Raw genomic sequence first — 27625 nt, forward strand, 5'->3', positions numbered from 1 at the left:
TCTACTAATTATCTGACGCAAGTTTCAAGATGGATGTCTCAGTCATTAATCTTGCAGTAGTTGCAGTGGTTGTCATCACCTTGGTGAAGTTGGCACAACTTGTAAGGCAACGTTTCCAGCTGGAAAAATCACTGGCAGCCTTCCCTACAGCCCCAGATAGGCATTGGTTCTGGGGGCATTTACCTAAAGTAAGTCTATGGACCACAATGGCCTCATTCTAGTGGCATAGTTCAATAACCTCAATTAAACAATCATAGTGTGAAATTTGGCCTCAAGTTGCAGAGTTTTTGTACTCAAATTTTTAGAAGGTCATTCAATGAATGTACAAATGTATTGGGGTTAAAGAACTGTGCCTTGATAGATGAGCATGTTGTGGATCCTAGTGTGTAGTATGAGACTTGATTCATGTTTATGTCTTAATTCCAAGGCATTTTATGCTCATATCATGCAGTACTGCTCATAGCAGTCACAGCAAGTGATTTTTTATTCTGGCCAATAAGATGGCTGAGCATTAGGGTACTACACCCCTGTGGTAAATTTGTGACTATTTTTGCATTTTTCTCAAAACATAATAACACACTGGTAACAAAAGTTATGTATATTATTGGAGCAAGGAATCCAATTACTACACTGAAATATCAGTGATTCAAGACAAGCGGTTCAGTATATATGATAGGAAATGAGGTACATCCTTGCGGTACTTTATTTCTTATCATAAATAACGAACCGATTGTCTTGGGTCACTGAAATTACAGTGTAGTAATTGGATTCCTTGCCCCTATAATATATATAACTTTTGTTACCACTGTGTTATTAGATTTTGAGAAAATGCAAAAAATAAAAACACAAATTTATGGAGGGTGTAGTACTTAATCGAGGTGCCGTATTTAGTGTTAGCTTTGGATATTTAATTGTTTTCTTTATTTTCACCCGGGTAAGTCGGGTGGAAAATAAAGAAAATAATTAAATGCTGAAGCTAACACTAAATAGGGCACCTCAGCCTTTTTAAATGGTATATGGGATGCCATTGATTGAGTTTATCAAAACAATGTATGTATATGCAATTGTTTAATATTTTAATATTTGATATTGTTTACTTTCATTCACTAGCACTGGGCAGCATAAGTTAATTACATTTTAATATAAAGATGTACATTGCCTAGCTATAGTTATCAAAGATTCAGGTGGTGGCGGATGCGATATCGCCATTTTTGACATCGCCATTGGATTTTAACACATAATCATGAAATCTTCACAAACAATTATTCTATTGTGTTATGTAGTGTCAGAGCAAAATTATTCTAAAACATGTGAGGTGCAACAAATTAAAGTACCTCACTGTAAGTATGTTGTTTTTCAATTTTGTAACTGCTAATCACCCATTTTGAATGGGCTGTCAGCCTTGTAGTTTTGTCAGCCTCTTACGTCACATATCGTGTGTCCTATACTGCCTAAATGATTGGTATTTATTTTGTACAGTAAAAAAAATTCTTTCCCATATTTTCAAGATTATTGTCAGTCTGGTGTCAGAGGACAAACAAACAAGGAGTTTTTTTGACTCCATAAAGTTATAAAGTTGGTAAGTTCTTTGTTCTCACATGATTTACAGTGTATGTTATCTAATTATGGCCTTACTTTTTAGTTTAATTTTAAGGAACTTTCCAATCCCACAGATCCCCCAGATAATTATTGCACAGCCCCTTTACATTAATATTTTATCAGTTTGTGATAGCATAATGGTGTATTGCCATTTGGACATATATCATGAAAGTTCATCTGTGTTGGTAATCAAATAAATGAAGAATTGAACTTTTGTTCACAACACATAAAGTTGCTCACCTGAAATTTTCATGGACATGTTTCTCAATCAAATCATTATTTTGTTTATATATCCTCTTGATATTAATTTGTCTTTTTAAAATCCATTTTTGTTTGCAGCCCAGTTTTTATCTGAACATTTAAATTGTCAGAATTTCATCCTTAGTATATTCATGCACGATTCTAGCTTTTTCTGTTTAATTTGTTATATTATATAGAGACAAAAGCTGATAGCTGGAGAGAACTGACAATGCAACATGATCAGTCACAACAGAAGAATTCATACTTAAAACATTGGGACTATACTTCACGGAGTACTACAACAGGACATATTTACCACGTTTCCATTTGAAGTTATAGAAAGACCACCCTAGGCCCCCCAAAAATTGATGTATTGGAGTTTTCCCCCTTTTCAACTTCCTGTACTATATTGAATATATCTTGCAGCCAAATAAATCAAATTAACAAAACAAGTTCTACAATCACAATTTTCTGTGTTGTATTCCTTTTTGAAGAGGAGCACAGCATAGTGGGGTTTTTTTGGGGGTGTAATCTTCTTTTTTTTTAAATCTAGGGTCGGGCAGCGTTCAATTTTAGGGTAGGGCAGGTTACTGCAATGCAACAGTTTTTGGGGGGCCTTAAGGTCCGTTAATACTACCACCGTATTTGCGATGTGTTGCGTTGCCGTACTGCAAACTGCTGCATTGCGATATCGCAATTAAGTTAAATACATTTTTTAACTTGGAAATGCGACGAGTTGCGTTGAGTTGTGGCAAAAGTAATCAATATATCGGCATCGCAAATCAATGCATCTCAAATGCGGTGGTAGTATGAACGGACCTTTAGTGTGAAACGTCACATTACAGATTTCCTGTGTACAGCTTCAATCAACAATGCAATGGCCACCTTAAAGTGCTGGTATCATTAAGTAATAACATGTATTCAAATGTATAAATTGGATATTTTGCTAACTGTGCTATGGGAGCTATGATCAATTGATCATCCATATTTCTCTATTTCCCTAGATGACATATGATGAAGATATGTATCAATGGAGCAGAGAAGTTGTGGAATCTTTACCGGACATCTGTAAAACTTGGTTTGGCCCGCTGCTAGTATCTCTGTCTGTCCATCATTCTAATATGGCTAAGTGTATTCTGTCAACATCAGGTACTTGATAGTGACAAATATGGAGACATTGCATGGAAAATGTATATTGATGCACATAACTGATATTTTTGTATCCCAGGCAGGGTCTTAGCTAGAAATTGAGGTTTGCCTGTCATTTGATTAAAAATACATGTCCTAATTTGACCTTTAAAACATTTACCAGACCTCTACAGCCCATTGGGGGTTCAAAGAGTTCAAATATGTTGATTGCTATGGCCTTGTTTTGCAAAGCTGGTCTACTAAAAAGGTCAACAATACCTTCAATTATAATGCAGCATCTGTCAAAGGCATTAATTTTGCTCGTCCCAGGAGCAAACTCCCCGTCTAAAATGACAGCCAGACGGGTGGCTAGCTAAGACACTGATCCCGGGGGTACTCAGTACAAACTATATGAGACGTGCCGCAACCGTGGGTAGCATTTTCGGCCTTTTGGTATACCTTTTCCAGACTAATTCTGGTATATTGATGGGTCTATTTCAATTATTTTCAGAAAATTTCCTCGCTGAAATTTTCCCAAAATTTGGGGAAAAGTTATAAAAATTGAAACAAATTTTGTTAAATTGGGCTGAAAATTTTGACTTTTGGTATACATATCGATGGGTCAAAATTTCTTGATCATTTTGGTATATATTGATGGTTTCCGCTTTCAAATTCTCAGCGGCACACCCCAAATCAAACTTGAGTACCCCTCCTGGTTTTATAGGTTTGATATTTTCTGTGATTTGAATCCCTGACAAAAGACATACACATAAGTGTCACTGTCAGGTATTAATTTTACAGTTGACTAGGAAATATTAACATCCATGCTTTATGCTTTCCTAGGCTACTGCTGCTGCTGATGAGGCTATGTATAAAAGGGATATAGAAATTGTGACAGCTTTACCATCCTCCTGTACAATGTGGATTAGTCCACTGGTGGCGTTTTCTCTCTTTATCATTGTAGCACAGCTTAAAGGTATCCTAATAACATCAGGTATAAATACAGGCTGTATCAAAATGATAGATACGTACACATCAGTTTCTAGTGACTGCCACCTAGGTTTCATTATCATTGAGGTATAGGACTTTTTATTTTTTAGGAGGAGAGCAGGTAGGGCAACTACTTGATTATATTTCTACATGTTCATATACTACATACTCTGAAAATTTTAGAAAATTCGCACGAGTCCGTTTTTTTTAAATCACATTTTTGTTCCTAAAATGGGGGTTATAGCGCCCTCAACGGGCACAATCTCCATAGGGCTACATGTAAAGACCAGTTATAGATAAATGGCCCTAAAATAAAACGGACTCGTGCAAATTTCCTCGAATTTTCCATATGATGTAGATTTAACATCTGGAATGTAATGCAAGTAGTGTCGTTGCTGCTCTTCTAAATTCATTTTTAAAATGTCCGCCCCACACCAAGGTGACTGGCATGTTAAAATGTTACATAAGATCCACCTGTGAAGCTACATGTACAACCATGGTCAAAATGTGTTGGGACACTTATGGAAAATGTACACTGGCCTTATTTCCATAATTTTTAACATGATGAAATGGAGGTTTCTTTGGCGTCAAGCATATACCTTAACACTCAATCCTCCCCCTTCCCCGCAAATCAATGTTGGGTGCCACTAAGCATGTATGACCAAAGAAAGTAGGATTCAACATTAATCGGGGGGAGTAGGGGGAGGCTTATTTAAATTATACTATCAAAACCGTTACGACTGCTATCATTGTAGGTCATAAAACTGTAAATTGCTGTAATTTCAAGATCGAGGATTAATATTGCGCATTTGGCAGTAGCAAGTTTTGCAATAAACATAGAATCTGATGAGTATCAATCATTTTGATATAGCCTGTACATGGGGACATCTAGAACTGATAATTAATGCACATTGCACATTAACTGATATTGTTGCTGGTTTTTTGTATGTTTGGTGTTAATCTTCTGGCAAGATGCATTATAAGTTTCAGCTATTTAAAGGTGACAGTGAAATACTATGATCCCTATTCTATTTTGTCCTAGTCAACCGGTGATGAGGCTGATTATCTATGGACTGGGCAAGCTGTAGCATCTTTGCCATACTTTTATTTATATTGGATTGGTCCACTGATGGTTGCTCTCAATCTTTATCATTATAACGTGGTTAAGAGTATCTTATCAACAACAGGTACTTTATAGAGGACACACATAATACAGGCTGTATCAAAATGATTGGTACCCATAAGTTTGCAGTGATTATGGACAAGACTGCCATATAAAAGTGTAACATCAACCTTAATAGATAAATTAATGTTATAAAAGGTAATATAAATATAAACTTTGGTAAATTCTAGAGGATTCAATGTTGCGTAGGCTTTCCAATAAACATCAAACTGATGTTTGTACCAATCATTTTGATATAGCCTGTACATGGAGATCTCAAAATGTCTTATAATGCTTATTCCTCTAACTGCTCATTTAATGCACATTAACTGATATTTTGCTATTTTTTGTATGTTCTGCGTTTTTAATCTCATGGCAAGATGCATTATAAGTTTCAGGTATATATTTTAAAGGTGACAGTAAAATACTATGATCCCAATTCTATGTTGTCCTAATCCTAGGCTACCGGTGATGCAGCCGATTATCTGTGGACCGAGCAAGTTGTAGCATCTTTGCCGTACTTCTGTAAATATTGGTATGGTCCACTGGTGATTGCTATTTCTCTCCATCATTCTAGCACAGCTAAGAATATCTTATCAACAACAGGTACTTTATTCAGCATCAAGTGGTTACGTAATTCTCTTGGTTACCGGATCACGCTACTTTGGTATGCCTTCGAGTGCCATATACTTTATGTGGTGATCATTTCGATCGTGGTTCATTACTCTAGCGCGTGATCCCGTTGACATAGTAACATTACGTAACTTCGATACTGAATAGAGGACACACATAATACAGGCTGTATCAAAATGATGGGTACCCATCAGTTTGCAGTGATTATGGACAAGACTGTCATATAAAAGTGTAACATCAGTGAGATCAATAAATAGATTGGTGTTATGAAACGTCATCATACAAATATAAATTGCGGTAAGAGGATTCAATGTTGCATTTAGAATGCTTTGCAATAGTTTAACTTCCAATAAACATCAAATTGATAGGTACCAATCATTTTGATATATCCTGTACATGAAGACATCCAGAAATGGTTATTCCTCCGGGTATTCCTCTAATCCATATGCACATTAATTCATGCATTATAAGGGATTCAATGTTGCATTTAGAAGGCATTGCAATTAGCATCAAATTGATGGGTACCAATCATTTTGATATAGCCTGTACATGAAGACTGTGACATCTAGAAATGGTCATTCCTCTAATCCATATGCACATTTTAATAAAACTGATGCATTATAAGGGCCAGTTTAGAACTAGCCCCGTTCTCAAACCACGACGCCTCTCGAACAGCGAGCGCAGGAAAATCATCATACAGGTATCAGAGTACAGCCAAGAAGCCAGTGCTAGGCCAGTTATTTAAAGATGACAGAGAAATACTATGATCCCTATACATGTATGTTGTCCTAGGTTACAGGTGATGAGCCTATGTATCTTTGGAGTGGACAAGTTGTGGCATCTTTGCCGTACTTCGCTAACACATGGTTTGGTCCACTGCAGGTTTCCCTCTCTCTCCATCATTTTCACATGGTTAAGAGTATCTTATCAACATCAGGTACTTTATAGAGGACACACATAATACAGGCTGTATCAAAATGATGGGTACCCATCAGTTTGCAGTGATTATTGACAAGACTGCCATATAAAAGTGCAACTTCAGTGAGATCAACCTCATTAGATTAATTAATGTTAGGGTCATACAAATATATCGTCAGCCTGCTACGCTAAATGCCTAAGTTATTCTTACATGTTTCTCATTTGCAATTTTGATTTTCTGAGTTATAAACCCATAATTCATCAAATTTCAAATTCCAGCCGCATTTTTCATTAACTTGTGGAATACATCTCTCTTGATGTATTCCATGAAGAATGTAGCTGGAAATTTGATGAATTATGGGTTTATTACTCAGAAAATTAAAAATTGCAAATGAGAAACATGTAAAAATGACTTAGGCATTTAGCGTAGCAGGCTGACGATATATGAAGTGTGGTAATTAATTAATTTCAAGAGGATCAAATGTTGCATTTAGAAGGCTTTGCAATAAACATCAATTTGATGGGTACTAATCATTTTGATATAGCCTGTACATGGCTATATTTCAAAAATCTCAAAATGTCTTATAATGCTTATTCCTCTAAACTAACTGATCATCAATTAATGCATATTAATGCACAATTGCACATTAACTGATATTTCTGCTTTTTTTTGCATGTTCTGTGCTTTGAAGCAAAATGCATTATAACTAGATATTTAAAGATGTCAGTGAAATACTACCCCTATTCTATGTTATCCTACATTGTATAGGCTACCGGTGATGAAGCTATGTATCTATGGAACAAAAAAGTTATAGCATCTTTGCCGTACTGTGGTAAAACATGGTTTGGTCCACTGCAGGTTGCTCTCTCTGTCCATCATTATGACATGGTTAAGAGCATCTTATCAACATCAGGTACTTTGTCATACGATGAACGATAAATCAACATGAATATCACCTTGGGTTTCATTATCATTTTAGGTATTTTTATTTATGTTTTTGGAGAAGAGCAGGATACTACATACTCTGAAAATTTCAGAAAAATAGCAATAGTCTTTTTTTTTAATTGCCTTTTTGGTACTAAAAATGGAGGTTAGAGCTCCCTCAATGGGGATACTCTCCATAGAACTTTGTAACAACCAGTTTGCTGTAGTGTGACATCAAAATCGATTGTTACCATATAAACTGGTTCATATGCTATCTGTGTTTGGAACCACAATCAAAATGATCACAACATAAAGTCAGTGGTCTGCTAACAGGTGTACATACCAAGCGTGAACCAGTAACTAAGGTATGATGTATTCACAACGACAGCGAGTTATAGAAACATAGCCCTAGCCCCTAAACTAAAAATGCCTGATTCTTGTTTGCCTTATTTTGCATATGCTGTAGATTTAACATCTGGAATGTATATAGTGCTAGTAGTGTCGTTGCTGCTCTTCTAAATTCATTTATAAAATGTCTGCCCCAGACTAAGGCGAACACCACATACTAGCACCCTAAAAGCAATGTATAGTTCCATTTTTTCACAGTTTTCACAGTTTTTTTATGCTTTTCAAATTTTTCCACCCTTTTTACTTATTATTTTTGCCGCCCCTTCTTTTTCTGCCGCCCCCTTCTTCTTTTCGCCACCCCTTCGCTTTTTGCCGCCCTACTTAGACCCGGGGCTGGCGCCCTAAAGCCCCCCCAAAATATGCGCATGCTAACGTTAACAACAAAACACCTGTATATAGGCATCATTTCCATGCCATGTTTTTATAACTCAATAATTTACCTACACCTTTCATGCTGTACGTAAATAGCCACATTGTCAAGAACATTCAGGGAAGTATAAGGTCTAACCCAGTGCTAATCAATGTGCAAAAATTGTTTCATTTCATGAGTTGGAATTCAGAGATCGATGGTTGCACCTGGGACTTCCAAAGTGTTTGTATTGGCAGAAATATAACAGAAGACTGTTCACAATTTCCAGCTCTTGACTTCGAAATTTGGATGCATATCCAAATATTTTCAGGCAGTGATCTTCTTAGTTAAACTATTTGCTAATATCATTATTCTGTTTTATAGATTGCAGAGAGTGAAGCGTATGACTAATTGAATATAAAAATCAGGGAAGTGTCTTTTAGAAAAACCTTTTTATTTGGTAGGGGCTGCAAATCACATAATTCTAGATAAACAATGTAACTGCACTATCAGTTTTCCAATGTTTCATTTATCAATAGGTAACATTTGATGAAAATGGTATTTCGTGGGGCTTGCAAGCAACAGTGGTACCGTTCCCATACCAGGTTATAATCTGGATGGGCCCAGTTCTGAGCACCATGATGGTACACCATTATGACACAGTAAAAGCAATATTGACTAGCAAAGGTACATGTACTGCCACCAACATCTTAACACAGTGCTGTACATGCTATCTTCTAGCACCCTCATTCATCAGAAACTAGAAAGCTGTATCATTTTGTGTACGCTTTTTGGCAGTTTTTTAAGCTTGATATATTGCCCCACTCATACCATATTTCCTCGAATAGTCGCCCCCCTCAAATAAACGCCCCACCACTTTTGCTCATGGCATGGAATGTGCTGTCTCCGAACTTGAACAGTGGGAATGAAGTTCATGCAATCTTCAGGAATGGATGTCCATAAAGTTCAGGAATGGATGTCCATAAATTTCCTGAAGCTTAACACTGAGAAAACTGAGGTTTTAGTTTTTGGTTTCAGAGCCCAACTGGCTAAATTTTACCTGAATTCCTTCTGTGCAAATCACTGGTGTCAACATTCCTGTTCAATCCAATCATGTCAGAAACCTTGGGGTCATGTTTGATCGTGGTATGACCATGAGTGCTCAAGTCGCTAACATTTCCAAAGATGCCAATTACCAACTCAGTAATATTGGTTGTGCCTACAAAATGCTTACCACCGAGGCCTCTAAACTCGCTGTCCATACCCTTGTTACATCTCGGTTGGATTATTGTAACATTTTACTAATTGGTATAAGTGGCGCTCTGCTAAAGCGCCATCAGAACATTCAACGCACCTCAGCTCGCCTTATTACCGGGAAGCGAAAATATGATCACATCACCTCCGACCTCATCAATTTGCATTGGCTTCCCATCAGACAACGTATTGACTTTAAAGTCCTCATTCTGGTTTTCAAATCAATCTGCCAGCAAACCCCTGAATACATGTTTGCTATATGCATCAAGTTCATATTGGTTTCGGACGGCTCCGTTCTACATCTTCATCTACACCTCATTTTGTTGAACTTCGCACTCAACACTCAACTTTTGCCGACCGGTCATTTTCATGCCACGCTCCTCGCATTTGGAACCAACTGCCAGATCACATCAAACTTGCTGAGTCTTTGGATATATTAATATAATTGCTTACAACCAATGACATTGTTGCTATTAATCTATTGAAGACGTAGTAGTAGCTAGTATATTTTTGCTTGTACCACACGGTATCACCTTCATTGTATAATCATTGTTTATTCTATGCTTTTTGTGCCTAGTTCATAGCGCCTTTGTGCAATTTTTTTTTTGGTTTTTGGTGCTCTATAAATGTCAGTGGTGATGAATGCACCCTACTTATAGTGCAGGGCAATACCCAGGGGCAATAAATTCAAAAATTAATTGTTTTCATTTATCGCTATTGTATTGTAATCAGTCCTGTTACATCACTATACTTCTATGGCAAATTAAATAAAAACTTATCATGCTCATATCATATCATATGCTAGTTGATGCAGATTATCATTACTTGCATTAAATTCATAAATTGTAGAAATGTGTTCATTGCGGCTAACTGCTCAAAACCCCCAATCAAAACCATTTGAACAGAGATATACCACTTTTCCTTTTGCCTGAATTCCTTCTTTTTTGAAGTCAAATTGTGCAGCCTGTTTTGAGACTTTTTTTCATTCTATGTGGCACTATTTAAAGTGGCATCTCTGTTTTGAAGAGTTTTGTAAGTAAATTATAATAAACTTCAGGAACAAACCAGAAGAATGATGACAATCTATAAACTAAAGTCCTTTCATTGGAGGGGTCAAAAAGTCCAATTATGTTTGTAAAAAAACTAGTTAAAATATTGGTCAATATCTGGAATTTTTAATTTAACATTTCACCCTTACTTTTCAAGGAGGGGGTCAACCTGCTAAAAAAAACTTACAGTTTTGTTTCATATCAACTAAAGGGTAAACTTCAAGCTCTGATTTTCTGGGTTTTTTTTCTCTTGTATCCTCAGAACCTAAAGAACAGTACACCTATGACTTGATACGGCCCTGGTTAGGTGACGGGTTGTTATTAAGCGGTGGTAAGAAATGGGCACGGAATCGTCGTCTCCTTACTCCTGGGTTCCATTTTGAAGTGTTGCGACCATATGCCAAGATTTTCCAAGAATCCTCAAATACACTGGTAGTAAGTATTCTAATTATAGCAGCAACAAGGCTATATATGGAACAACTATATTCCAAACACCCCGGGCAAACACCACCTGTTCCGCTCAGACAATTGAACATTTTCAAAAATCACAGTCCCATATTCACCTGTTTATGAGATGATTTTCGCTGACCACTGTGGCCATTTACTACATTAGGGATGCAGCTGAAAATAGGTGCAATAGCTCTCTAGTCTACCAACATATATAACCAGGATCAGTTCCCAGAGGAAAGTGGGTAAACTGAGACAATTGGGGCAATTTCAATCTAGCACAATTATTTTCACAAGAACATTATTTCCAGGCATTATTCAACCTCAGTGGACCCTCATTATTATGTTTTGATGAATCCCAAGTGTGTGAAAATATTGGGTCCAACACATAATGATGATAAAATTGGATGCTATTCGCCCAATATTTTAAAACTCGACCAATAAATATGGGCTCAATCGATCCAATTTTATATCAAAGTCGGGATCTCTCATTGCCTTAACTGTTTATGTCTGCTATAGACGAATCCGATGAGCCAATTGATGGTCAGGATTAAGTCGGCCATAGCTGAGGGCAATCTGCGCCAAACTAGCTTAGTTCATTTGGATTGCAATCCAAGACGCCCACTATTGCGAAAGCATCGGAGCGCGTAGCACTTGCGCCACGTCACGGGAGTGTTAAACGCTGCTTGCCTTCTATTTTACGAGTCAAAGCAACTCAGTGGAGCCTATTGTATTAAACAGGTGATATCTTGTGCCATTGTACAGGGATGTGCCGCAAACATGGGTGGCATTTTCGGCCTTTTGGTATATCAATGACCCCTTTTAAAGGCTAATTTGGGTATATGGATTGGTCCTTTTTTTTTCAAATTTTCCCCAATTTTTTAAAAAAGAAAATAGCCCAATTTTGCCTATCTGTAGCCAAAACTTTTGGAAATTTCGCCAAAACTAAGACATTTGGCTGAAAATTTTGACTTTTTGTACATCGATGGGTCCAAATTTCTTGGAAAAATAGGTATATTGCTGGGTCTACTTTCAAATTCTCAATGGCACACCTCTACCCAAACCAGACTTGAGTCCCCCCTCTCTGGATCTTGCATTTTTATTTTCAATATTTGTATGTTTGTTTTTCTTTCATACAGAATAAATTGCAGGAGGCCTGTAAAGGTGGTTCGCTCTCGCCCAGGGAAATGTTTACTGATATTAGTCTGCTAACATTGGATAGTTTGTTGAAATGTATCTTCAGTGCTGAAAGTAACTGCCAGGTTGGATAGTAAGTTGATGAAGTTATCAAGGGGTTAATAAGGTGGTACTACACCCCTTGATAAATTTGTGACTATTTTTGCATTTTTCTCAAAAAATAATAACACACTGGTAAAAAAAAGTTATGTATATTATAGGGGCAAGGAATCTAGTTACTACACTGGAATTTCAGTCACTCAAGACAAGCAGCACATTATTTACTTTAAGAAAAGGGGTACCACTAGAATGTACCTCATTTCTTAACATATATAATGAACCACTTGTCTTGAATCACTGAAATTTCAGTGAAGTAATTGGTTTGCTTGCCCCTATAATATACATAACCTTTGTTACCAGTGTGTACATGTTGTTATTTTTTGAGAAAAATGCAAAATTAGTCACAAAATTTATCAGGGGGTGTAGTACCACCTTAATATTTTTGCACTATTAATAATATTGCTGCCAGTTGTCATATTTTTAGATGTTGACTGGTCAGTGCCAGAAGTGCATAAGTGCAATAGCTGCCCTGTGACCATTTGGCAATTTACACACAATATATAGTACTCATCTACACATGGCAGCTATTTGCACATACCCACTTCTGACACTGAGCAGTCGATGTGTACGATAGAACCTATGCAATACAATGTCACTCATGACAGAGCTGTACACATTGAATAAAAATATTTGGTACAATTACCGAATAGGGTGCAACTTGCTAGACTTGAGTCCAGTCCTCGTTTACTGAGTTTAGGATTAGGGTTTAGGGTTGGGGTAGGGCAGTTTGGTAATAAGACTAGTAGAGTTGCACCCTATTCGGCAATCACTCCAAATATTCTATCTATCACAAGGCCTCCTGGGAGAATTTCCTATGATCATACAAAAAAATAGGTGATAGGTATGAATGGTTGCTGGATCGATCTAGAGACCTGTCCCCCAGGCATCGATCTGTCCTCCAACATGGCTGCCATTTCAGTTGTTATACTGGTCAGGTTGATGTATTGCATATGGTCTGCATAGAAATTGTTGAATCAGCTATTCTTTCCCATCACGACAAAATAAGTTAACTCAAATTTTGCTCATTTTAATTTGAGACCAAACTGTGTTGGTGCTTGTTCAATGATATATAATATTGAAGTGTTAAGTTGGTCAAACACCATTATTTGACCCGCTCTGACAAAAAATTTTACATTTTATGATTTGAATAAAAATGTAAGCACTATTCAAAAAGCTTTAAAATGACACCAAAATTATATAAATAGCATCAATACTTTTCAAGATAGGGGTAATTTGGTAAATGATACGTTGATATTTTTGCCAAATTGGTATTCTGAGTAATGGGCCAATTAGTTTTCTGCCTTACACAGGATTGAATAGGGATTATCATAGTTCAACTGTTATTTTCTGAAAAATAAACCTCTTTTTAATGAATACATTCAAGGATTTGAAAGTCCACTTAGTCCTACAATCAAATATCATGAAATTAAGAATTCCAAAATTTCATTTTTTATGGGAATGTCATCTTTAAAGGCCTATAACTCAAAAACATGTCTGGTGACTTGTTCCGGGTTTTGTTGGAGCTGGTCACATATAGGTCTTGTCAGTTGACTTGTTTTATCATGGTTTTCTGAGGTAAATGATGCCGTTAACTTCATGCGAGAGTCTTAAAAGCTGATGACCTTTAACAGCCCCCCCCCCCCCAAATGTTTCCACTTTAAAAAAAAATTTTTAATATATAAAAATAAAAAGCAGACAGCCTCCAAAAAGGAAGTGGATAGTAACACTAAATTTTTAAACAGTTTAAATTTCACCTTATACTTCTTGGTGGTGTTTTCCAGTGTTCGTCACCCATACATACGTGGTGTGGTAGAGCTCTCCCACCTAGCCATGGCAAGGTTCCGCTTCCTCCCCTACCACATCAATCTCGTTTACCATCTAAGCTACAGTGGTTACCGCTGGAGACGGGCATTGAATGATGTGCACTCATATTCCAAGTCTGTGATTCATCAGCGTAAGGAGGCATTAAAGGCAGCAGGTGGTGCAGCACCGGACAGGAAGTACATTGATTTCTTGGATATTTTACTGAGTGCTAAGGTAAGGAACTGATGGTCGGAATGATTGATAAGTTCACGGCCAAAGGTACATAACAAGATTCTTATTATGGCCACCTGCGCAGAAACACCATTGCCAAGGTACTTGACTGGTACACACAGAGTACCTACACAGTATAATGCTGCTACTGTTCACAGGACCCACAAGCAGTGGTACTGCACTGGTACTCCCGTGGTACTACACAGTACCAGCCAAGTACCTAAGCGATGGTGTACCTGTGGTTGAATTGCATACTTTTCTACTTTCTTTTAGGATGATGATGGCACTGGTCTCACAGATCAAGAAATTCAGGATGAAGTTGATACTTTCATGTTTGAGGGCCACGACACAACGGCTAGTGGTCTCTCCTGGATGCTCTATAATATGGCTAATAATCCTGCATATCAGCAAAAATGCCGAGAAGAGGTTGACGAACTGATGGCAAAGAAAGGATCTGATCAATTGGAATGGTGAGTTTCTGCTTGATGTATGCATGGACTAAAGAGCCAGGAGGGCACCCAACTTAAATTTTGGTATGGGTGTACGGCGCGGAGTGCCAAACTTTGGGAACTAGGAACTGATTTGGGGCCAAAATATGGGGGCTTGATGAACTGAAATTTCAACATTTTTGTGAGGCTCTGTGAATTTCCAAATTTGGGCCAAAGAGCTACAATTTCCAGATTTTGAGGCGTAATGAACTGGATCATGATGCAAATGTGGATCTTAAGGAACTGCCAGAGAGCCTGAAAAAGGGACCATTGACCGCTGCACATACCCGTACCACCTTTACACGTGTGTGACCCCCAGGCTAAAGGGACACAGACAAATTCCAAACAGTCAAAGGCTCAGCATCACCCAATAATGAGGGCCAATCGTTCCATGAAGTGTGACAGAAGAAACTGCTACGCACATTCCGTATATTCTTACAGTCATTCACATAAACGCAAAGGCAAGCAACGCTCTATCGTGTATGCAAAGGCAAGCATTGCTGCTGTGATTGTTAGACTAACACGATTAAACGATCAGCCCTCATGAATATGCAAGAATTCACAGCATACAATTCTGAAAAATGCATCAAAGTGAGTACAAACAAGCCTAGTATTGGTTCAGTGGTTCTTAAAATATGGCTCTTGATATTTTGAGAAAATCTCTCAAACCTATTATGTTGAAGCCCATGGCTAGCACACAGAGAATTAAATGGATGATTGATTTGCATTTTGTCATCAGGGATGATCTTAACCAGTTACCATATCTGACGCAGTGCCTCAAAGAAAGCCTTCGGTTTCATCCTCCAGTCCCAATTGTGATGCGTAGACTTACCAAAGATATAGCCTTCCCTGATGGTAAAGTCGCACCAGCAGGTAGGTACAACACAGAGAAGTTAGCTTACACTTCCCACAATGCATTTCTTCAATTTCAATTTTCTGTACTGACTTGCTAACTGCAACATGGGTAGATAGTGACAAAAAGTACCTCAATGAACAGCTCATCCTGCTGGCAAAATATATTTATTTCGTGACTATCGACACATGCTTTAGACAGTATATTCTCAAACATGAAAACAAAGGAAACTTGTACAAAGTAATAGGAAAGTCATGTGCTATAATGAGATAATGTGTCATGTTGCAAAGGATTCTGGGAAGGGTAAGATAATCTTCTTTGGGTACAACATATCGTTATGAGTTTGTCAGAATGCCAAATAGCGATTTGCCTTTTTGCTAAATTCATGTTTAATACGTCACTTTGGACGTGCAGTTTTCTCCTGGGACAGGCAAGATTAATGCCTCTGGCAGATCCTAAATTCTAAGAATAATGCTTAAATAAGTTCTGTGAACTTACAACAAGACCAGACTAATAAATCAAGGCTATAGCAATAGCTCTTTGAACTGACTGAACCCCCAGAAGGGGCATAGGTCTGGTTTATATTTTCAAGCTCAAATTGGACAGGCAATATTGGTGATTATATACCTCATATATAGATTCCTGTTATCTGATTGGTTGAAAGTGCAGTCATTGAATTAACTATGCCCGCAAAATGAACTATGGACCGGTCCATGGAAATGAACTATGGACCGGTCACGTGCTTCACGATCAAACTGCGCGTTTTTCCCAGCGTAAAATGATATTACGCACACGTTAATGTTTTCACGCGTTATAATTACGCAGAAATCGCAGATTGTAATCTGTGTGCCGTTCGCATTGAAACTATTAATTTCTCCTCCCAAAATCGATGCTTTTAACCAAACAGATGACAAGAATCTTAAGATTTGGTATATAAAACAAATATTGACTGCTTTTTATTCGGGACATGGTTAAAATTATAGGCCCGCGGTGATTTCAAAACCATGACTATGCCCCTCGGCTGGTTTTGAGATCACCTTGGGCCTATAATTTTAACCATGCCCCTCATATATAGCAGTCAATATTTGTATAAAATGATGGGCACTTGTCAAATCCTAGCTAAGACCCTGGTCACAGTATAGCCAAAACACCCTAAAATGCATGTTTTTGACCCTTATTTCAATTTATTGGCCAAATATTAAAATTTGACATTTATTGCCATGCAGTTAAAACTAACCACAGGATTAGGATTTAGTTATGTCTCGGCTAGCAAAACAGGATAATATTTTTGTGATTAAAAAAAAAAGGCTTGCATTTGTCTGGAATCAGACGTAGTCCCAGGAAGTAGTTGCCTAACTTGTAAAAGCCCAATTATATTGTCTTGTGTAAGTTATGAGTAATGTTTTTTTAACATGTATGCTAGTATCAGTGCCAGGTGGGGCATGCAGGCAAAGTGAATGGAAGAAATAATAAGAAATTTACTTTTGACCAAAATATTTTCAATGTTTTTTAACATGTATGCTAGTATCAGTGCCAGGTGGGGCATGCAGGCAAAGTGAATGGAAGAAATAATAAGAAATTTACTTTTGACCAAAATATTTTCAATGATTTTGTTTTGTGTGTGTGTGATTTGAAATGCCAATACTCATGCTCTATTTAACTATGTTCTATATTCAGGAACCTTTGTCACTATTCCTATATCTGCCCTACATCATAACCCAGCTGTATGGAAAGAGCCAGAGCTTTATGATCCAGAACGATTTTCAAGTGAGAATTCCAAAAGCATTCCTCCGTATGCCTATGTGCCTTTTTCTGCAGGACCCAGGTAAATTGGTCAACCTACAGTGCGCAAAACAATTAATGTACCAGTTATTTTGACCTCTGCATATCCTAAACAAAGACAGATATGTCATAATTAGAACCAGCTGGGATTTAAGACCTCATTTGTTAAAATCAGTCAAGAAATAAAGACATGATGATCCAAACCAGCCCGTAGACAGCTCGTTATAAAAGTAATTCAAGTATGGAAGCCGCCATTACCCTGCCATCGCAGAGGCCTGGAACACTACCGCGATTTCTACCCGCTATATCGCGTCCGTGCTCTGCGTTCAAGTCATGAAAAATCGCGGCTTGCTGCATCCACGGTTAGACTTTTTCAAGCCTGCTACAGTGCTTTTTTTTTCAAATGTTGAACAGGTTTTTGAATACTTTTAATTATATTTTTTAGCGCATCCATGAGCTTAATTTATCAAATGCATTAAATCAACCAACAATCCCGCTATCCGGGCCAAGATTTATACAAGAAAAATACTGTTTCAATCACGAAAATTAACCTAAATTTTGCGCATACACGTAAGACTTGGCGATAGTCTATTCAGATATTGTTGTCAAGCTCGAGGTGATTGACCCCAAATGATTGACAGTTGGGAACGCGTACTGTACGCGATGCTGAACGCGTAGTCGTGGTAGCCGGGTTCTAAAGTGGGTGCTAAAACCTCAAATGGCGACCTCCATGCGTGTACCGGGGGTACTAAAGTGGAACCAAAACAACAGCGGGAATTGTGTGTTAAATCGACATAGAAAAGAACAGGAGGGATCAGCGAAATTTACTCTCAGCCCTCTGTCCAAACCCAAGGAAGAGGCAAATTCATAAGTTGCTGTTTGGTCCATGCCCTATTGATTTGTATATGAGCGTTTTCGAAGAAGAGAACTATGTGTAGTGCAGTGCTTCCATTTATTAGAACATTTAAAACTAGCGCCATGTTTTCATTGATTAGAACAAAGTGCAACTTCCTTGGGTTTTAGATTACTGTTTCTTAAATCGGAGGTCTTAAATCGGAGCTGAAGGATTCAGGTTTTCTGCTTGTTTTAATTTTGACATATTACCCTTTTTTATGTTATACAGGGTGAACATAACTGGTAGCTTAATTCTTTTGCTCATGGTATATCACATCACATAACCCATTCACAGCACATAACAACCCAGCAAACACAAAGGTTTACAAAACATTCAAAAAAGGTAGGAAAGGTTGCCAGAAAATGTTTAAATAGGGCAAGATATAAAATGTTTGCATGACATTTGATAATCATTTTTAAAAGTTGCTGTAAAATGTTCTAACATAATGTTACTTTTGCAACAACAAAAATTAAAAATCATCAGCACTTACAAATATTGACAAATTGTTTTTAATTGTTTGCCAACAAATATTTGACAATAACATTTTGACAATATTTAAAAATGTTGTTGCAGTGGCTTCTTCTTACACAAAACATTTTGAAATGTTGTTTTCATGACCTTAGGCCTACATAACTCAACATTTCATCTTAGTAAATCAATGTTTTCACCAAAAAATTCTTTTTTTTAATGTTTTAAAAACATTTTTGTGTTTGCTGCACGTTATGTCAATAAACCTAATTTTGAGATAAAGGCTGTTGATAAATGATACATCTCAGCAAACACAAAATGTCTTTTTTAAAAATCTTAAGAAGATATTAAGAAGGTATTTTTTTGTAGGATTTAAAATTCTAAACAAGGTTTCACTAACTGGAGGCTATGCCTGGACCACAATATGATTGCTCTAGTTATCTGACGCCTCTGTCCTGAATGGCAGCATGACAAACAGGGAATATAGTATACACATATTGACTGCTATGAGGGGCATGGTTAAAATTATAGGCCCAGCACCGAGGGTCATAGCATGGTTTTGAGATCACTGCGGGCCTATAATCTTAACCATAACCCGAATAAAGCAGTCAATATTTGTTTTATATACCTCATTAATATAGATTTTTGTCATCTGATTGGTTAAAAGGCCTTTTGTATTGCTCATAGGCCATGGTAAAATTTACCTAGGTAACAAAACATCCTACATGGTTACAACTACACCTTATTTGAGTTGTTTTTACATTTTCGTTGAAATCAGTGCATTTTTAATATTTGACCCGTGTGTCTAAAATAACTGACCACCATCAAGATTTGACATTTTTGCTTTTGAGCAACTTCGAAATTTGATCTCTGTGTTGACTTTTGATATTGAATAAGACCTGAGTGCCAGGAAATATTTTTTGTTAACATCTTGAAAGGAAGCTATCATGGTAGAATCCTAGTGGAATGCACATTAAATCCCTGCATATAGACCACTTGACATATGACGTCATTGCCCGGCAGTATTGACCAAGATCCGACCCCCCTGAGATCAATGTAAATCCGTTGAGACATTTGGGGGGGGGGGGTCCCCTCTAAGCTCCTGAACATTGGCAAAGAGCATCTCTCTCTTTTTTAACAAACTTCTTGTTACGGCCGTGGTTGCCAAGTCGTAAGGCAAATACCTGCTGAAAAAACACGCAAATATTAGCCCAATGTGTTTTCCTGCGAACATGAATGGAAAAACTGCCGATTATTCATGAATTACTATTTTAAAAGTCGCCCAAAGAAACGCTATTGTAATTTTACTAACGATTTCTATGATTGGTCCATTTTGATGTCACTTGCCGATATAAACCAATCACTGATAAGCTTGCATTCTATCAACATTGTTCGGCCATCTTTAATTTTGACAACTGATATTGCGTGATCGACAGGATTTGTTTATCGGTATCGAACCAAAATCAACAGGCGGCATAGGACACGCAACACGGACGTACGAGGCTGGCGAAGATACAGGGCTGACAGCCCCATTCACAATACACGGTTAGCGATTATAAATGGACAATTAACATACTTGCAGTGGGGTACTTTGCAGAACCCCAACGGTTTTAGAGTAAGATAATTTTGCTTTGACACCACATAACAAATTTAGAATTGTTTGTGAAGATTTCATGATTATGTGTTAATCCAATGGCGGCGTCAAAAATAGCGATATCGCATCCACCATCATCTGAAAATCAAGATGAAAACGCTTCAGAAAAATGACGCGAACGTCGGCGTAGTTGATAAAGATCTGAAAAACAAGTTCCGCTGGAGCTGGCTGGATCACGAAGTGAAAGTAATACATGTTAAAGATGGTCGCGAATTGAGCTATACGGTGGAGGAAAATACAAAACGTTCTAAAATCTATTGACACAAGATTGGTGGCAATCATCATGATCATGTCATCCAGGAAAAAATAATCCCATTTATAAATTATAATAATAATAGGCTACGAGTCAGGTTCGAACGTTTTGTAGGAAAATGGTATCAAAAAAATTGCTGTCGCCGGTAAAGCTTATTGCTCACTGTGTGGGGACATGATATCTTATGGGAAGAATTGCTTTAACGGACCATCTAGAAACCCTCTGTAATAAGTAATAAGTGAGGTTAAGTATTTGATTTTCACTCACATTGTACTAAAAAGTGGTATTTTTTCATTCAAATTAAACATTTTGTCTTCATTTATGTGTCTTTTTTTCCTGTAAAATTCCTGAGAGGGCCTCAATAGGGTTTTTACAGTGTAGAAGCCCTCTGGCTCGACCCCACCCCACCAGGGGCCCATAAGCGGGCCCCTGGACCCCCGGCCGTGAGGGGCGAGAGTTTCACTCGCTTCGCTCGTTGCGCTTCGCAAGTTTCCTCCATTCTGGGAATTCCCTAATCACATGCCTGATTTAAAATCCATACAACCCCTGTGGAAGATTTAGCTAAATTGTTCAACAGAGGGAGCATGAGTTTTGAATAGAATAGACAATTGGGTTAACTTCCATTTGAAATACTTACTCCAGTTGTGGAAGATATAGGTAAAATCGTAATAGAGTGGGAGTATGGGTTTCAAAATAATTCACCTTGACCAATTACAGTTGAAAAACATACTCCTCCTGTGGAAGAATTGCCAAAATCTTCCACAGGGGTTGTGGATTTTCAATGCAATAAGTTCAATTTACCAGGGATAAATAAAAGAAGTATTTATAGGTGCACCACCATCAGGTTACCATGGTGATCACTGATTGGTCTGCTGCACCATAACCATCTTTTATGCTTGAACAAATTTTAATCTTTACCCAGAGCAGCCAGAGCGCATAAACGTTGAAAAAACAACAACCAGTAAGTGGATCTGTTGGGATTTGAATCGGTGACTTTCGCAATTAATACTACAACCCGCGAAATTAATAGTTGGCACACATGCACTAAACAATGGAAATGCGTGCCCTATTAAAATTGGGAAGGCGAGGAAAACATGCATGCAATATGTGTTGTACAGACTCTCCCCTATATCTCATCCTTCCCCACTCCCCATCATTCAATGTTGGAGGGTCTCACGGACCTGTAGACAACATGGCTTGGTCCAACATTGAATTGGGGAGCGGGGACAGAGATATACCAAAAGACAGGCAAACTGTGCCAACCTTTTTTTCCTGGATTGTCCGAGTCAAATCCTAAATGTTGCATCTGTTTTCTGTTTTTACTCAATAACTTTGCAACGGAATGTTGTATTATCTTCATATTTCATACAAACACATATATGTGATAGGGCTTTACGATAAATAAAAAAAATAGAAAAAATGTATTTGTTTATTTAGGGGGTGGTCATTAAAAACATCACTAATGCGTGGTTTTGCGTCTTGGCTTGGGTCTGAATTACGCGAAAACTGACAAAAAAAGAAAGAATGATTTTTAAATGCAGTATTACATCGAATTGCTTCTAATTCAAATGATAAATAAAAAGAACCGAATGAGCAATTTTCAATCAGCTATTATTACATCAAATTAATGTAATTGCACCCGTATCATAGATAGGGCAATTTAATGTATGTTTATATAAAAACATCATCAGTGCGGAAATTACGATGATATTTGTACAGTGCCGTAAAATATAGGTAGACATACAGAAAAAAGACGGACATTGGCTTATGACAAATATAATATGATGAAGAATATTGTAAAATGAAAAAGAAATCTAAATACATTCAGGGGCTTGAACCCGTGTTCCACTGCGCCTGAGGCAGATGCCGTATCAATTGCGCCACAGAGCTGTGTAACTTCAACAGGCTTAAACTATAATATAATGCTATTCAAGATGCATGTATATAAATATACGCTCTACATACGGTATACAGTCCAAAAAATTACTTTTTTACGGCATTTGTTTCATTAACTGAATATTTATCATATAGCAGGTGTTGGCTGACATTGTGCTTCACATTAAACCAACCTGCAAAAATCAAGACCCTAGGTGATGTAGTTTTGTTGAAATCTGAGATTTTGAATAAAACGCAGGAACCATCATTTTATTATTACGATGGAAATATCAGTCAAACACATACGCGATGTTCATAACACGGCACGTACATGGCGTACGGGACAATGATCTACACAACAAAAGATCGTACCGTAACACCACCGAAGGAGTGATATGTATTGGCGACATCGGCGCTGATAGTAAATTCCAATTTTCTTTGCTTTGCTTTAGTTGTTCGGCTCAAAATTAAAAGGGGATAATCTGACAGTTAAAAAGCTAGCATTTCAAGGCAAAGGCTAATCTATTTTGTATAAAAATGTTATAATATGGCTTTAAATCAGCAACCCTAGTGCATCTCTTTTCAATTTAAAATCACCATGGTAATGACTACTGATGCTATAGACCCAAACAAAGTCCAGCTTTTATTTGCTATTTCAATTTAACAAGTGTGATGCTTTGATTTTGAGAAGATGTTATTTATTGTACTGCATCTATTTTTGAAAATCTAAAAATAAGGTAATTGTGAAGATAACAAAATGAAAACCAAGTGAGATTACTCACAATTAAAGCAATATGGGACTAGCTCCAACAAAACCTGGAACAAGTCGCCAGGCATGTTTTTGAGTTAAAGGCCTTTAAAGATGACATTCCTATAAAAAATGAAATTTTGGAATTCTTAATTTGATATGGTATTTGACTGTGGGACTTGGTGGGCTTTCAAAGTCTTGAAAGTACTTATTAAAAAGAGGTTTATTTAGCACTTAATAAATAACAGTATGATAATCCCTATTCAATCCTGTGTAAGGCAAGAAACCAATTGGCCCATTACTCAGAATAGCAATTTGGCAAAAATATATCAAGGTATCATTTACAAAATTATCCATATCTTGAAAAAGCTATTTATATAATTTTGGTATCATTTTAAAGCTTTTTTATATTGTCTGGTGCTTTTAAAACATTTTAATTTTTAATTTTTTAATTGTTTTGATTATTTCACCCCATTTGTCATAATAAAATGTCAAAAATGCGACTTGTTCCTGGTCTTGTCAGAGCGGGTCACATATGGCCGGGCAATCGGCGGGCATATGGCAACATTTCCTGCTCATAAGACCTCAATTGTGTTCAAAATGGAGATTTTTACATGATTATAATGTACTTTAATGAAAATTAAAAAAACCCTGCAAAAATAGCCATAGGCACAGAAGCTAAATTTGTTTGTCCATCGGATCGACAGGTGATGCTGCTTCAAATAATCAATAAAAAATTAATGGTCATTTGTAGTGGTCAGTTAATCCAAACTGGTTAAGCATAGTGTCTATGGGTTAAGTTCCTAAGTATTGGAAAGAGGCAAAAAAGAAGTATAATTTTTTTTAATTGAAATTTTTCAAAAATGGTAAAAACTGAAAAAGTTTTGATTTAAATCGTGATTTAAATCGGGCCAACCCTGCATTGGACATTCATAAGGATTTTTTTTCTTTTAAATTTCCTGTACTACTTGTATATCTTAATACTAATCACAGAGTGTCCGTCCGTCCGCGCGCTATCGCGTTCGCGCGGTGCGATATCGCGTGTCGCGTTGTGCTATCGCGGAGTATCAACGGGGGTGTGCGCAGAGTACCGCATCGCGCATCGGAAAACATTACAGTGTGACTACAGGTGCATCTCAGATTGAATTGACGGCCTACATCCAGATACTACTAGAATTTCAGGGTATTTTTGGGTCCTCCAATGTGGTAGCAGGACACGGTTTGGAAGAGGCGAATGTTAGGTTTTCAGATTATGGGTACCGAAGTAAGCGACACAGCTACAAAACAGAGTTGATTAAGTCGACGTATATCGATGTAGTTTGAAAGGTCAGGACAAGTATTATAGGCAACAGGTGTTTGGTAATTAGAGACATACTAATCTTACAGATGTGAACCGCCCAGCCCGAGAACCGCGAAATCTAGTATACTATAATTATGTGATCTGGCAGTCAAAAAAATCACTAAAGGACAAAACACCAAGAATATCTCCTGTGTATACAGATGGCGGCTGTGTATACAGATAGTACTTGAACAGAGAGTATTATAAACCGTAGCTTCATCGCCAACAAGCCTCATGTTCTGACAGTGTCTGACAGAATTTCTTGAAAGGTCTGCATATTGGAATATCTTTCCCATTGGTCACAAACACAGTCACTAGGACCCACAACATCCTCATCTATCAGTGGCACAGTTCTTTAACCCCAATACATTTGTACATTCATTGAATGACCTTTGAAAATTTGGGTACTGTAACTCATACTCTGCAACTTGAGGTCAAATTTTGCACTATGATTGTTTAATTGAGGTTATTGAACTATGCCAATCGGATGAGGCCATTGTGGTCCATAGTGAGTTTTGTATTTCTCCCACAATTGATGTCTCTTTGGCCCTAGTACTTGGTTCATTGCAATGGATTACAATATCCCCTGTACAAATTTTTGACAGCTAAAAAAAGTCTACTGAGGTTTGGGCACAATTTAAGGATAGGATGAGTTATGCCAATACCCCGGTGGGTTCAGTCTTCACTGACGATGTGTACGCATGATGGTTCCAATTAGGGTACTTTTCAAGAAATGTCCATGGAATTTTCGAGGACAAAATTGTTCATGATTGTCCAAATTAGGGGTGTTTTGGAGCAAAATTGTCCTTGAAATGAAAAATAGGGTGTATTTCTAGGACTTTCGTCCGTGTTTTACCGCTACAGTTTTGGTTTTTTGTATTTTTTCTGTCCGTTTTTTAGTAGTTCCGCACAAAAATTGATAGGATATTTTTTCCGATAAAAATTGTCCTCATTTCCCAGTGAAATAGGGGGATAAATTCAAAAGCGTCCTTGAAATCTTAAAAATAGGGGTATTTATTTTGGAAAAATGTCCTTGATTCCTTGTGATAAGGGGTGAAATGAAAATGCGTCCTCAAAATAATAAAAATAGGGGAGGTATTTTCCTTGATTTTGCACAAAATAGGGGGTAAATTGCTGCAAATGTCCTCGATTCCCCGTGAAATAGGGGTCATTTTCAAATTCTGGAACGGTCATACGTCCTACCTTTAAATACAAACTGAACCCACCGGGGCCAATACAAGAATGTGTTTGTTTTGGGTTTTTTTTACATATGATATAAATCATGACAGCTTGTTAATGACTGTGTAAACTTACATGAAGTTTGAGTACAGAGGCAAGCAGTGGACTTTGACCATGGAGCCATAGCTTGGCTTGCCTTTCCTTTTTGCATATTGGCTGATTTTTAATTCTGTTGACAATTTTTGTCTGTTTACATTAGCCATCTGTTGGCAAATGTAAAGTTGTCTTGCCTAGAAACTGTGTTGTTTCTGCTAGTATTTTATTGTTACAATGTGTTGTCATCTTTTCTTTTTCACTACAGAAATTGCATCGGGCAAAATTTTGCGATGAATGAAATGAAAGTGGTGATGGCCAATATCCTGCACAACTTCACCTTGACTGTGGACAAGTCTATACGTGTGGAGCGATTCAACAGTGTCGTCACTAGAGCAAAGAACGGCATTCACCTATTTGTGAAGCTAAGAAAGTGTTAAATGTTATAGGATGAGGCTATGACTCACGAAATGCCCCTATAAATTGTATGAACAATTAATCAAGCCAAATCTGTCCGAAGTCGGGCATGTTCAATTTTCAGTTTTTTACATGATTGTATGGATGTGATGCTAGGAATTGATTGGGATGGTTGGGAAGCTAGGTATGGATGGGATGGTTTGGAAGCTAGGTATGGATGGGATGATAGGAATGGTTTGTGATGCTGTTGACATTGATTTATAGTGTGCTATGCACAGGCACAACGCATAGACGTTGATCCACAAGCCTCAGCACACTTTACAGATGTATTGAGGAAGTTGAACAAAATTCAAAATACTTTCTCAATCTGGAACAATGAAATTTTGTAAATAGAACTATTTCTTGATTTTGATTTAAACTTTTGATCCAAACACAAGGAAATAATTCCTACCTCGGAATTTTCAGATGGTACTCCATCTTTCATCAGCGAGTGAGTGACTGTATCAGGTCGTGATTTTCTTGACCTTTGACCTGATAACAGACTCGTAGACTCCTACGTTTCTTTGTTTGGATCAAAAGTTTAAATCAAAATCATGATTTATACCAACACAGATGAACTTTCATGAGAGAACTATTTCTTGTTTAAAAAGTACTTGTAGAAAATCCAAAAGATATCAGAGAAGACAGTAATCTTAGGCTATTTAAAGAAAGGCACTTAATTTAATACCTATACGGTACAAGATAGGCGCTGACATTCAACTTGTATAGTCTGTATACTTTCCTTGAGTAAAGTTAAATAAAATTTTGTGATTTTCCTTTCCTTTCCTTTCCTTTCCTTTCCTTTCCTGTCCTGTCCTGTCCTGTCCTTTCCTTTCCTTTCCTGTCCTGTCCTGTCCTTTCATTTTCTTTTCCTTTTCTCATCATTACATTTAGAAATACAATGACAAATAATATTTAAATTACCAACTATAGACAGGAAGTTTGGAAAAGTGACCTTTGACACAACAGGTGGTCTTACTGTATTTCAATTGGAAACGTGGCTTGTGTGTCCAGATTGCTTACCAACTTTTTTTTCAACTTAAGTATTATTGTAAGAGTTTCCTTCGATAATCTTTTTCCCTATCGGGAAAAGACTTCTAAAATTTAGTT

General features: G+C 37.3%; 1 protein-coding gene across 1 annotated transcript; it reads left to right on the forward strand.

Annotated features, from left to right (window-relative positions):
- Window positions 1-26995, forward strand: LOC140154590 (cytochrome P450 4F4-like). The gene is made up of 11 exons (XM_072177158.1): window positions 1-188; window positions 2844-2988; window positions 5697-5752; window positions 6545-6689; window positions 10918-11090; window positions 12242-12372; window positions 14180-14435; window positions 14706-14902; window positions 15660-15793; window positions 17451-17598; window positions 26328-26995. Exons 1-11 carry the CDS (start codon window positions 30-32, stop codon window positions 26497-26499), a joined length of 1716 nt encoding a protein of 571 aa, XP_072033259.1. The 5' UTR covers window positions 1-29; the 3' UTR covers window positions 26500-26995.
- The last annotated feature ends 630 nt before the right edge of the window (window positions 26996-27625 follow it).

Source organism: Amphiura filiformis, chromosome 6, assembly GCF_039555335.1.
Source record: "Amphiura filiformis chromosome 6, Afil_fr2py, whole genome shotgun sequence".
Classification (NCBI taxonomy): Eukaryota; Metazoa; Echinodermata; class Ophiuroidea; order Amphilepidida; family Amphiuridae; genus Amphiura; species Amphiura filiformis.